The sequence below is a fragment of the Limanda limanda genome, chromosome 19 (assembly GCF_963576545.1).
Source record: "Limanda limanda chromosome 19, fLimLim1.1, whole genome shotgun sequence".
NCBI lineage: Eukaryota > Metazoa > Chordata > Actinopteri > Pleuronectiformes > Pleuronectidae > Limanda > Limanda limanda.
Window position 1 is genome coordinate 11,324,113 of NC_083654.1, and position 13,109 is coordinate 11,337,221.

Genomic DNA, 13,109 nt, shown 5'->3' on the forward strand with positions numbered 1-13,109 from the left:
TAGCGGTCCGTCAAGCCAAGTCGTGGAGTAGCAGACATTTCTACAATTTATTGTGTTTTGTCACAGTCGTGTTGTGAATAGTTTGAATGGACGACACAGAGCAGAGAGACCCAGAGGACATTGCGCCTTCAGTTATTGAGCGGTACTACACACGGTGGTATAGAGCAGGTAAACACAACCTGACTGATCCTCTCCTGGTGTAGCTGGGTGCTAACTCAGCTAGCGTTAGTTGAACCTTCAGGGAGAGACTGTAATTTAAAATCTATAGAATGTTTTCATATGATTGTCTCGATCTGATTCAGATATGAAGGGGAAACCGTGTGAGGACCATTGCGTCCTGCAGCATTCAAACAGGTAAGACCAGCTGGTGTTCACTATCAGATAAACTACCAGTCCTTATTCTAACGGGTAAATAAGTTCACACTGAGTGTAGTTAGAGATACATGAGCCTTTGGAAAAGGTTTTAATTTCCTGATATTTTAGTTGGGTTTGTTTTTTTAGATGTATTGTCTATGGCAGAACCAAACTATCAGGAGCTTTATTCAATAAATAATTAAAACATGACAAATAACAATTTCAAAATAGGACGAAGGTTTACAACAATAGTGGGTTATTTCAAGCCTATACACTATTATTCCGATCGTCCTCTTTATTTAGATGATGTATTTTATTCTGAATATTTTAAACATTGCTTTTGCTGCTCATTTCCTTAACAGAATATTAGTTTCTTATATTATCTCATTATTTCCCTTTTTATCTTCCGTTATTTTATTGCTTTTCTTTTTGACAAATTTTTGACAAAATGATATATGTGAACCTAAATGAACAGAATCAACAGAGGAGTGTATTGAAAAACAGAAACGCAAGAGATTTGTAACATATTCCAAAGGCTCATTTATTAAATTTGTGATTGCAGAATATGTGTTGTCACATTAGCAGAGACTCACCCGATCCTCCAGGAAGGACGAACAATCAAGAGCATCAACTACCAGATCAGCGATGGCTGCAGTCGGCTGAAGAATAAAGTGTCCGGGAAATCCAAGCGGGTAACTCATAAAGCTACGGGTGATTTATGTGCATACCCTTGTTCTTCTGTATCTTCAGGACCTCCTAACCCGTTTTGTCCCCCCCACCCATTATAGGGCGGGCAGTTCCTTACTGATTTCGCACCTCTGTGTAGGATCACATGTTCAGATGAGACTGAATACACGATCTACAGGTGAGGCAACAGTCTGTTTCTAGATGTATATTCTGCATACGTGTACCGATGACTCACAAATCGTATATTTTTAGCTGCATCAGGGGCCGTCTTCTTGAGGTCAATGAGAGTATCTTAAAAACACCTAAACTCCTGCTGGAAAAGGTAAATATGTGCATATGTCTGATTTTAAATAACCCATATTTTTGCAACCCTTAATGTAAATAAACAGTGATGCACACGGAGCTAATCCTGTCTCGAACTGTGTTAATCTTGTCTCATCTGAACAGCCGGCCACTGACGGATACATCGCCGTCATCCTGCCAAAGTTTGAGGAGAGCAAGAGCATAACGGAGAATCTTCTGAGCCGAGAGGACTTTGAAAGAGTCGTCTCCAAACGGATTGCTGGCGAATCGCAGCCCTCCTGACGGCGCTAGGTGTTCCCGCCCTGTTCCAGGTCCCAGCTGTTGTGGATGTGTTTATTTTTCTTCAATTCCCACCAGGCTGGATAAAAAAAAAACTGTGGATGCCATCCTGGAAAAGTGACATTTACTTGTGATGACTCCTAAAAGACTTTCATGTATAATGCAAGCATTGTACTCCCCGACCTAAACAGTGCTTTTATTTGTTTATGAAATTGAAAGTTTGAGGAGGCTCCCTTGGTTTGTTTTTTTGTAATTTGAAGAACAAGGAGAAAGAGATAATAATAATTACGTTCTCTGAATACTGTAATTAAATGCAACCCAACAAATAAATTGGTTAGAATTATTTTTGTAGAATCATTAAAAACAACTACGCGTATTTAAGAAAAATATTGTTTTTTTTTTATGTGTCACTTTTAGCCTTTCAATTGTCAAAAGAATAGATGATCCATAACTAGATCTATGATTTCTTCACATCTGTAGAGCCACTACAATACCCAACATACTTGCTCAGTCAGTACAAAGCATCTCTAAAGCTTAATGTCGGTTATAACACCCTCACCTAGTAATAAAGTCATAACCTTAAGAAACATAATATATATATAATATATCTCTATATATTTTTATATATGATTCAAGTACCAGATTATACATACCATATACCAATCAATACATAGGCAGCTTCACAATGATAGTCTTCATTACAAGTACACTTCAAGGCTCTATTAGACACTGGTGCCATTTCAGAAATATCTGTCTTCTCTTTTGTGAGAAAAGAGAATAACTGTTGACACTGAATGTGGTTTGACAAGACCGGGAACTTAATAACATAAAGTCCTAAAGCATCTCAGTGATGAGATTAAGCAGCTGAGAAACCAGGGTAAAATAAAAATGTGTCCAGTAATTAACACTGGAGGACTAAGAGCTTTACATTTCGTACTAGGAGCAAGCTGAAGATCTTCATGAGAACAATCTTATTTGGCATTAAATTGTTTTTTTCTTCTTTGCATTTCCTAACATGGCACATGGAAGATGGTCTATATCCTATGGAAATTAGATATTAATCATGTGGTGTAATCCACTTTTAAAATACTTAACTATGCAGTAATTATGCACATGAGATGCTAACTAGTGCATCGAGGACAGAATGTACCACAATGGCTAAAATTACATAATGAGTATCAACATTACAAGCCTATGGCACAATGAGCATAGGAGACTGGAACACAAGGGTTTGGTGACGATGACATCATGCAGGATGGGGTTTAGATCTAGTTAAATTAGAAATCTTAATATTTACTATTAAAGATTATATAATGAACAGTTAAGGTTTAGTTCTTGACAGTGTAGCGGTTGGCAAAATTCACTTATGCAACATTAATGAAAGGACATTTGTAAAAGATAACATTTATTATTAACATAATAAAATATTTAAAAAAACACAAATAACTAAACAAAACGTACTAGCTAAAACAAAGATGTGTGTGAGTGTGTGTGTGTTTGTAAATTAGGGTGCTTTCAAAATGGTTGCTAGCCACAGTTCACATCTTGATAAAGGCCGGCGCATGCTTCTGCGTTTTCACGGGCCTGGAGACGCAAGAGCCCTCCCGGGCCCCTCACGGCTCTTCCTACGTCCTTACGTGCGTCGGCCAATTTTTCTAACTAGACGGCAAAGCCCCGCAAGCATCACCCGCCCGCAAGGGCTGTGATTGGTCTGCTAACTACATCATTTCCGGAGTCGCATTTCCGGTTCATGCCCGGAAACCACGGAAGATTTAGAAGAACGAATATGGACCAAATAGAAGAGCACTTGGCAGAAGAGATCCGAAAATATGTCCACTAGTATAACCTGTCACTAACCGGCGGATTTTTCCGCCAGAAAAAGGCTCTGAGGAGCCGCCGTGGCGATGTAAATAAATCGCTCTATTCGTGCCACACACGAAGAAGAGCCGACTTCGACAAAAAACATTACTCCGCCTAGTGTTCTGGTGGGGAATTGCATGGCAACCCGCGCAACGGTTGGAAAACCATGAATGAGAACGAGTCCTGCGTTACAACTGCGAGCTTGCGGGCCCCTGACAACGCAGAAGCATGCTCCGGCCTTAAGCCTGCTTTCAAAATGGTGGTTTGACCCCCCTAAGATAGCACCCCCCCGCCCCCCTCCTTCTGGAGTGGGGACGTAGTTAAGTAGGTGTAGAGATATGCGTGTCTGTGAAAATGCTAATCAGATAATGGCAGAGTTTGCGTAGAGCCTAAATTACATTAACTTTGATTTAGCTTGAAACTACAATAACACAACAAATATCAAACTTTAAATACACCACACAGAATCAAATAAACAGTCTTGCTTAGTTCTAGTATCATTCTTAAGCCCAGTATGTTACCAGTCCTCAGAAAGGAAGAAAGTTGCTGTGCAGTTCATTTAGCAGTTTGTCCTGCCGGCTGTGTGAAGTCTTCTGGCTCGTGTGGTCTCTGCTTCCGCGGTTCTGTTGAGCTGTGAGGTTCAGTTGCTTATTGAATGTTTAGTTCTTACCCAAAGGACGTTGCGTCGCTGCAAGGAGTTGGAAAAAGCTTGAGATGCGTGGAGGTTTCCCTGAGAAGATGAGCTGGAAGTTCGACCTTTGACCTCCGGTTGTTGGAAAGAGAAGATTTGAGCTGGAGAAATCCGGTTTCTCCACTCGCCGATGCAGGAGGAAAGGCCGGCAGCCTTCCCCTTGGAAGAGTCGTGAAAGAGGAGAAGAGTTGCTTGAGCAGCGTGGACCCCCCCCCTCCCTCGTAGTTGAAGGAGAGAAGGCTGGCCGCCTGCTGTCTTCGGTGGTGTTGAGGAAAGAGAAAGAATTGGGGGAGACCTTGGTCTTAAATAGGCCCAGTGACCCCCAGGTCATGTGGCCAGATTGACCAATTGGAGTTGACTTTTGTGGCTTTTCACACTTCTCTGTGACTTTGCTGAAACAAAAGGAACCTGTATCCTCCTGGGAGACTGAGTTATTTGACCTTCTCAGTACAGAGAGAACACGTTGCACCCTGGGAGATTGAGTTCGCTCCAGCACATGCGACTTTCTCAAGACAAAGAATATGTGCTTTCAGGTTTTGACTACACATACAGGCCGAAAGAGAGGCCTGCGGTTTGCGCAAAAAAACATGTCCCAACAAGGGTATTTATTAAATGCATTAAAAATGTTTATGCATTCACAAAAGTTTGAGCAATGCACAAAGGTCCTTATGATCACACAAGTGTCCTTGAGATTATAGTAAATCATTAAACCTGTGTGGGTACAAAAAAATAATTTAAACATAAAATGTGAGTGTTTATTTGTCATTGATTTTAACAATAACATTGGAGTTGTTAAATCAACAAACAACAAATACCTAACAACAAGTCTGAAAAGTAAGGGGGTGAAATGAGAACAATCAGAGCAGTGTGCATTTGTATCTTCTCTGCTGAGGACTATTTCATGTCAACAAGCATCAGGTGATCAGTGACCAGGGTAAATCAGACTTAACAATCACTGAGGACACATTATGCGAGATGCACAAACAGAAGGATAATACTCACGACAATATACATCATTCCATTTCTTATCATTGCTATAGTTGTTATGACCACAGTGTTCTCTTCCTTGGTAGTTGTTTGGTTCTCCTGGTGACCAAAAGGTAAACTTCACTGCACAACCATCAGACCACATCCAGCTGTAACATTTGTAGAGGTCGCTGAGTCCGATCCAGGTTCTTCCTTCAGCATGATCAAAGTTCTGGATCAGGGCTTTGATGAAATTCTGTTCATCCAGACTGTGGATAGACACCAGGTTGGCTCCCTCTGACACACAATTGAGCTCTGCATCGGCCCAGGTCATATGTGTGGACACGTACTTGTAGCAGCGGTTGTTGAAGCCGAAACAGAACATGGGACAGTTTCCACGCTGCAGCTTGACCTCAGGTCCATCTGAAGGAGACACAGCACCCAGGGTCAGGGCAAACAGAAGGAGGAGCAGGATCATGTTGGCGTCTCTCTCTCTCTGTCTCAGGAGCAGGACGAGGGGTTGGAGATGATCTGCACTGTTGGATGAGAATGAGAGTTTTAAGGAGACAAGTGGGCAGGCTGCGTTCTTTTATACTCTTCAGAGAGGGTGTCTGCACTGTTTGATGTGATGGTGTGATGTTATTGGTCAAAGGCACTTGGCAAACACTTTGTTTTATACACAGCTGCCCGATAAAGGTGTTTTCTCTGACCAATAGCTCACCTGGATGTCCCATAACTTTCCAAAAGATTTTTCAGTTCAACCTCTTGACCTCATAAAACCCAGCTTTAGAAAAGACGACACGAGGGCAGATATGTCACTTTGTGGTTGACGTCTTCTCATTCACACCAGGTAAACAACTGCCAAACACAAGTTGACACATCGACAATTTTACGATTACAAAGTCTGTAATGCGTCCTCTCTTGTATTGTGAACTTTGTGTTTTTTCTAACGTGCAAACAGCATTGCCAACGAACGTGTATCAGAAGTGTTTGCCCCTGAATCAAACAACACTCTAAAAAGACAATAAAGAAAATAAAGGAGTTAATAATTGTTCACTAAATAAAACAACTGTTTAACTTTGAAACATCCAGGAGACTTCTGCTCTTTGTTTTTCTATATTCTTATATTTTATGCATATGTATTGCACCATAATAGTGCCACAGTGTTTGTTTCATTTAAAGTAATGAATAATGAGTGGTCCATGGTCCAATCAGAGTTGGCATGAAACAATACACTGTTGAAGAAGCATCTTGAGAAATCCAGCTAACAAATAGATGAACCGCAATGAGAAAGACAAACTATCTGTCAATGATCCATCTGATATCCGTGCTTTCTTAAATACCAGTGAGTCAATGTTACCTTTGCCCTTTCTAGGAAGATGCTGAGATCACTGGGCATCCTCAGCTGCCATTTATCTACAGATTTGATAATTTACTTTTACCTTTGTACTGAGCTTTTCCTTTGGAAATTCTTGACTCACTTTGATACAGTTGGAGGCTTCTTAATAGATCCAGTTAAATAGTACAAATTTTCTAAAAAAGTAAGAAAATGAGATTGTCCAGTTTAGATTCATGATTTAAACATCTTAACTAAAAACCTTGATCATTTCCTTTTATTTTCTTTTAGCTTTTAATTTGACAAGCCCAAAATGCTTGAAACCACTGTCTTCAATGGATCCAGTTAAGTGGAAGATGTTCTTTCTTTTACTTACTCATGTTCCTTAAAACTTTGCAAATCTGTTTCCTGATTTAAGGAGCAGGACTTCAAAATTAATACATTTATGATCTCCCTGTCGATTTACAATTAATAATGCAAGGGATCCACCGAGTTCTGAATATTTAGGTGTTGTCTATGGAGTTTCTTATCGTGTAAGTGTTAAAAAAAGAAAAGAGAGATGGACCAAATACATTCCTTCAAAACAGCTTCCCACCTCAGCCATGTTCTTTTTGGGAGCTTCAGAGAGGGTGTTTGATATCATTGGACATTTCAGTCATATACAACCACAGTGTGAGTGAAGGCAGGTGAAATAAACCACCCGCTCACCTGGATGTCACATAAAACCTACAGTTTATTGATTTTCAGTCAAATGTTCACATAGTAAAACGAAGCTTTAGAAAAGACGTGTAGCTCCAGCTATCTGAAGGCTGAGGGGTCACGAGGGGGAGACGTATTGCTTCATTGTTGTTTCTTTTTGTTTCCATTTAAAACTGATAAGTGATAACAACATAACAACTGAAGGCATATATTTACACAGACATTATTACAATAGTACAAAGCCTTCAATGTGTCCTGTCTTGCATTGTGAACTTTGTGTTTTTCTTTTAACATGCAAACAGAATTTAAAAATTGTCATAAAAATATTTTACACAGTTATGACAATGACAAAATACTGAATACAACCTCCTGTGGTTTTCTCAAGAGTCAACACACCAACTTGCTCCTCTGCTGCCCTCAAGTGGCCATAAAACACAACACATACTTTTACATTCCAGCAGTAAAGCTTCAAACCAACACACACCTTTTTGATCTGATGTGTTTGCAAGTGTTAAACCTCTGGCACATAAACAATTTTGTCAACTTTAAAATACATAAATAAACAATATACTACAATAAATAACTCATTCAGCACATTATTCTGCTCCGTGGACGAGGTGGAGCAGAGTTGTGCCTGTGCACGTGTGTGTGTGTCATGGTTAAAAGTAAATATGACGACCACAGGGCCTCTCTATCGTGAGGAACACCTCACTCATCAAAAGGGTGAATGCACAACACCAACACAAACATTTATCACAGAAGTAATTGATTTTTTAGAACAGAAACACAAACTAATGAAAGGAACGTATGTTAAATATCAATCAGATGCATAATGCTAATATTCCAACGCACACACTCACAGTGCTGGGGAAAGAGATTACATTCCTTGTAGTTTCAGGAGCAACACATTCAGTCATCAAGAGTGATATGTTTGATACACATCCTAAAATGAGCGGATGATTTGTCAGATCTTTGGGGGCTTCAGGAAACACCGTGGTTGACAAATTCACAACTCCATTAATATGAAGTGATATCATCACAGAAAAATTCAAGTGTTCATTTTTGCTCTTCTCATGTTGTCCAATTAATTTGATGGGAAGAGATGCAATGTGTCTTTTGGGGATTTCTCTCGTTTCCACCCCATCAGGAGTCGTAGTGGTCCGAATGGCTGATCTGGATCCACCACCGATTTACACAAGCTTGAATCCAGGTGCATCCTTCAGCATGATCAAAGTTCTTGATCAGGGCTTTGACAAAATTCTCTTCATCCAGACTGTGGATAGACACCAGGTTGGCTCCCTCTTTCACACAATAGAGCTCTGCATCAGCCCAGGTCATCTGTGTGGCCACGTATTTGTAGCAGCGGTTGTTGAAGCTGAACCAGAACATGGGACAGTTTCCACGCTGCAGCTTGACCTCAGGTCCATCTGAAGGAGACACAGCACCCAGGGTCAGGGCGAAGAGAAGGAGGAGCAGGATCATGTTGGCGTCTCTCTCTCTCTCTGTCACAGGAGCAGGACGAGGGGTTGACTTTCATGTATAAACAGTGATTTTATTTGTTTAGGAAATTGAAGGTTTGAGGAGGCTCCCTTGGTTTGTTTTTTTTTGTAATTTGAAGAACAAGGAGAAAGAGATAATAATAATTACGTTCTCTGAATACTGTTATTAAATGCAACCCAAAAAATAAATTGGTTAGAATTATTTTTGTAGAATCATTAAAAAAAACAACTGACGCGTATTTAAGAAAAATATTGTTTATTTTTTTATGTGTCACTTTTAGCCTTTCAATTGTCAAAAGAATAGATGATCCAAAACTAGATCTATGATTTCTTCACATCTGTAGAGCCACTCCAATACCCAACATACTTGCTCAGTCAGTACAAAGCATCTCTAAAGCTTAATGTCTGTTATAACACCCTCACCTAGTACCAAAGTCCTAACCTTAAGAAACATACTATATATATATAATATATCTCTATATATATATATATATGATTCAAGTACCAGATTATACATACCATATACCAATCAATACATAGGCAGCTTCACAATGATAGTCTTCATAACAAGTACACTTCAAGGCTCTATCTATTCTACTGGTGCCATTTCAGAAATATCTCATCTCTTTTGTGAGAAAAAGAGAATAACTGTTGACACTGAATGTGGTTTGACAAGACCGGGAACTTAATAACATAAAGTCCTAAAGCATCTCAGTGATGAGATTAAGCAGCCGAGAAACCAGGGTAAAATAAAAATGTGTCCAGTAATTAACACTGGAGGACTAAGAGCTTTACATTTCGTACTAGGAGCAAGCTGAAGATCTTCATGAGAACAATCTTATTTGGCATTAAATTGTTTTTTTCTTCTTTGCATTTCCTAACATGGCACATGGAAGATGGTCTATATCCTATGGAAATTAGATATTAATCATGTGGTGTAATCCACTTTTAAAATACTTAACTATGCAGTAATTATGCACATGAGATGCTAACTAGTGCATCGAGGACAGAATGTACCACAATGGCTAAAATTACATAACGAGTATCAACATTACAAGCCTATGGCACAATGAGCATAGGAGACTGGAACACAAGGGTTTGGTGACGATGACATCATGCAGGATGGGGTTTCATTTCACTGTTTTTTTCCCCATTTGGCAAACATGTGCAACAAGTTTACAGAACACCACAAAGCAAATAGCTTCTTACGCAGAGGCACGTAGTGAAGACGTATGTATGGCTGAGCTGAACATTAAGTGAACTTCCTTCCTGGTTCACCAGCAGTTTATCAACTTAATGAAGAGTGATTGCAATTTATCAGGCTTGTGCCAGAAAAGGCTTGATACTACTGGCAAAGTCTTACTGTTGGCTGATTGTCTCCATCTTGTGGACTGGGGTGGAACTGGCATTCATGGAACAAACTAACCTCTGGGCACAGAGAGCTCGGGTCTGCTTTTTCCTTATAAACCTTATAAATTCACCCTCCAGGCAGCAAATACAAACTCTGACTAACCCAAAGCTGCCACCTTCACCCAGCAGCTCTGGCCCACTTTGTGGTGGGTGAATGAGGATGAGGATGAGGGGAGTAAAGTATTTCCTGGATTACACGTTCTCCAGGAAGGTGAGTTAGTCTATGTGCTGCTCCGGGGGGAGAATAGTGTATAAATCAGTGTGCGACTGTTTCCTGGATTATTTGCTCTCCAGCAGGTTGAGACCGGCCATGTGCTGCTCCATTGACTTGACACCGAAGCCGTTGCTGTTCATGCTGTTGAGAGCTCCCTCCTCTTTCACAGGTGTCGACACATCCTGCCTCTCTCTCCAGTCATGCGGGGAGCCCAGGCTACTTCTCTCTGACTTGTACTGCAAATGGACAGAAAATGAAGGGACAGACAAATAAGTTTAAATACAGGTATAATGGAGAGACACAGTTTATACTATTAACAAGGAGGTATTGTTTTCATCTGGACTTGTTAGATAGTTAACAGGAAAAACTGCTTGACAGACCTCCCGAAACTTAATGGAAGGGTGTGTTTTGGGTCAGGGAAGAACCAATTGCATTCCAATGTGGATTCAGATGAGGGTGAGATCCAGGATTCTTTAAAAAAGTTACTTTAATGCTGTGAGATCAGGTTTTTTCAACATTTTCCTTAAATCTCTCAGACAATAACTCAGGGGTGAAAGTCTGACTTGTTACCTGATATTTATGTGGCTATTTGGTGTAGATCCAAACAAAAATCCTGATCTAGTGAATTTAAAAGTGGTTTTATACGGGGAATGTTGGGCCTTGGCGCAGGAATGCACTCTACTGAAAGCCAGTCTATTAAATGTATATGAATTAATACCAGAAGATCACCTTTTTATTGAGCTTGTTACAGAATGGGAGGACGGAGACAACCACAGCCAAGATGCCTCTCGCCGTCTGAATGGATGAGTCCACCTAAACACAAAGAAATAAAACATCATCACCATTGCTTCACAAACCTCAGAGAGACACACACACACAAAACTTTTACTGATGAGTGATGAAGTTAACATCAGGATGGAGAGACAGGAGTCGATACATATCAAAGAGACGCTCATTAATCAGCAGAGGAAGCGCTACTCTCCATCCCGTCCTTTTGATTCCAACCTTCGCCTTCATTACAAGGAGACCTGAGGCAGCTCATCCCTGCCCCGAGATGCTCATTAATTCCTCACAGACTAACGCCCATTAATCTCACGCCGTGTGCTCGATAATGCCGGCAGATCACTCAAAAGTTTACGCCAGAGCCGGTAATGCAGTAAAACGGTTAGTCGTGCTCTAGTGTGAGTTCAGTTACTTTGTCTGTTGTTGCGGATGAGGTTTTGATGCCGTCAAAGGTAATTAGAGAGTCTGGTTTGTGCACTCAGCGGGATATTACTCATACATCAAAAATAACAGACTCGGGGGAAAAACAAGTTGATGATTCATTTTTGGAACAAGTGCACACAAAACCCAAAAGAGAAAAAAGACAGACGCACACACAGGCGTAGTGAGGGTACCTTCTGGAAGGTGGCAGTCTTGCCCTGTACGGGAGTCTTTCCCCCCATCTGCAGCTGCTGGCACAATGCCACCAGTTTCTCCATCTCTGTCATCACCGCAGACTTCTCCTCATCAACCAGCTGGAACAGACAGAAACAGGAGATATATAGTGTTCAGGACAGCAGAGGTGGTTTATGATGATATTATCCGCAGACACTGGCTCAATATGTACAGACAGTGATACATTTAGTGGACTGGATTTGCAATCTTGGTCAAACACAAATCGAGCCCCATAAAAAGGAAAAAAAAATTGAGGATAAAATAAATTAAAATCTGGTCTTGCTTTATGTAATCCATCAGAAACAGCCGGGTCATGATCTACTGCTTGAGTCTGTTATCCAGCCGAGTTAATCCCCAGATCTGAGTCACGGGGGCCATCGATCTACTTCGGGTACATGCGTGCACGAGGAAACAAATGACCTAAAAACACCAGCTCTGTTATTCAGAGTTGAACTATTCATGACTGACAAAAGTACATAAGACCTCAATTAAGACGCTCATGTTCATTTGCATAAAAAGTACAATGAGAGAGACACAGATGTGCAACAAGTGCCGGATAAGTACGGGAGTGGATGGAGACAGAGGGACTGCATTAGTGGAAGTTTGTTTAATGTAATTAATCAGAAAGTGTGAGACAAGTTAAGGAGCCGGGCCTCCTGATTATGAATTAATCCTGAGAGGTCACAGTCAACTCCCACACCTTCTTCCCCTCGGCACATGTGCACAAATACATACACCCACAGACACAGGGGTGATAAATGGCGGTCGTTAATGGCTGTCAAAAGGGGCCATTTAATTAAAAACTGGAGGACTTTAGGAAGGAGTTGGTGGAGGGCAAGAGGAAGGAAGTCACCGGGGCTACGTTTGTTTGCTGGGTCTCAACTCGGGAGGAAGAGGAGGACAGTGAAAAAGAGCGACAGCCTTAATTTCCTGCTCTCGCCGTGTGATTTATACGGCAGCCCTGGAACCGTGACATGCCAGAGTGGGTGATGTGGATGGATGTGTGTTTGTGTGAGAGGCGTAACACGAATGAGGGGCACAGGTGCCAGTGTGTGTGTGTGTGTGTGTGTGTGTGTGTGTGTGTGTTCGGAGATCAGCCTGTTCAAAGAAAATAAACCGTTGCTTTTCTCTTTGGTTTCACTCATTATTTACCTCTATGCTGAATCCTGCAGCTTCCAATCAGTTTTCTGTAGTTAAGCAGATTCCAGCAGGGAACCAGAGGCATGTTAGGTAAAAACAAGTCTTTCTTCTTTTTATTAAATTCATATTCAATATTACACTCTAATTATTTTACTGCTAGTAATAAAAATCATATCCTTTTTCTCTACACAATAGATTTTTTCTAAAGTGCGTAATGTGCCAAGATATTTGGGA

General features: G+C 40.8%; 3 protein-coding genes across 4 annotated transcripts in view; 1 reads left to right on the top strand and 2 right to left on the bottom strand.

Moving 5' to 3' along the window:
- Window positions 1–1,950, top strand: abitram (actin binding transcription modulator). Its single transcript, XM_061093114.1, has 6 exons — window positions 1–168; window positions 303–354; window positions 917–1,046; window positions 1,143–1,219; window positions 1,294–1,363; window positions 1,489–1,950. The coding sequence occupies exons 1-6, from the start codon at window positions 87–89 to the stop codon at window positions 1,624–1,626; spliced, it is 549 nt and encodes a 182-aa protein (XP_060949097.1). The 5' UTR covers window positions 1–86; the 3' UTR covers window positions 1,627–1,950.
- A 3,115-nt stretch (window positions 1,951–5,065) lies between these two features.
- LOC133026454 (galactose-specific lectin nattectin-like) lies at window positions 5,066–8,657 on the bottom strand. The gene is made up of 2 exons (XM_061093348.1): window positions 8,362–8,657; window positions 5,066–5,676 (listed from the first exon to the last, which is right to left on the bottom strand). The coding sequence occupies exons 1-2, from the start codon at window positions 8,655–8,657 to the stop codon at window positions 5,127–5,129; spliced, it is 846 nt and encodes a 281-aa protein (XP_060949331.1). The 3' UTR covers window positions 5,066–5,126.
- A 256-nt stretch (window positions 8,658–8,913) lies between these two features.
- ctnnal1 (catenin (cadherin-associated protein), alpha-like 1) overlaps window positions 8,914–13,109 on the bottom strand; it is a 51,999-nt gene continuing 47,803 nt past the window's right edge. For both annotated transcript variants that reach the window (XM_061092662.1, XM_061092663.1), the window contains exons 17-19: window positions 11,696–11,815; window positions 11,028–11,111; window positions 8,914–10,534 (exon numbers count right to left, since the gene is read on the bottom strand). In XM_061092662.1, coding sequence (XP_060948645.1) covers window positions 10,364–10,534; window positions 11,028–11,111; window positions 11,696–11,815 — 375 coding nt within the window. In that variant the 3' untranslated portion in view covers window positions 8,914–10,363. The remainder of the gene's footprint in view (window positions 10,535–11,027; window positions 11,112–11,695; window positions 11,816–13,109) is intronic.

What these genes read in the sequence shown, in the direction of transcription:
- abitram (XM_061093114.1), top strand. Translation starts at nt 87, where the DNA reads ATGGACGACACAGAGCAGAGAGACCCAGAGGACATTGCGCCTTCAGTT. An exon ending in CACACGGTGGTATAGAGCAG is followed by an intron (nt 169 to 302) that starts GTAAACACAACC and finishes GATCTGATTCAG; the next exon opens with ATATGAAGGGGAAACCGTGT. An exon ending in GTCCTGCAGCATTCAAACAG is followed by an intron (nt 355 to 916) that starts GTAAGACCAGCT and finishes TTGTGATTGCAG; the next exon opens with AATATGTGTTGTCACATTAG.
- LOC133026454 (XM_061093348.1), bottom strand. Translation starts at nt 8,657, where the DNA reads ATGATCCTGCTCCTCCTTCTCTTCGCCCTGACCCTGGGTGCTGTGTCT. An exon ending in ATTCAAGCTTGTGTAAATCG is followed by an intron (nt 5,677 to 8,361) that starts GTGGTGGATCCA and finishes CTCATCCAACAG; the next exon opens with TGCAGATCATCTCCAACCCC.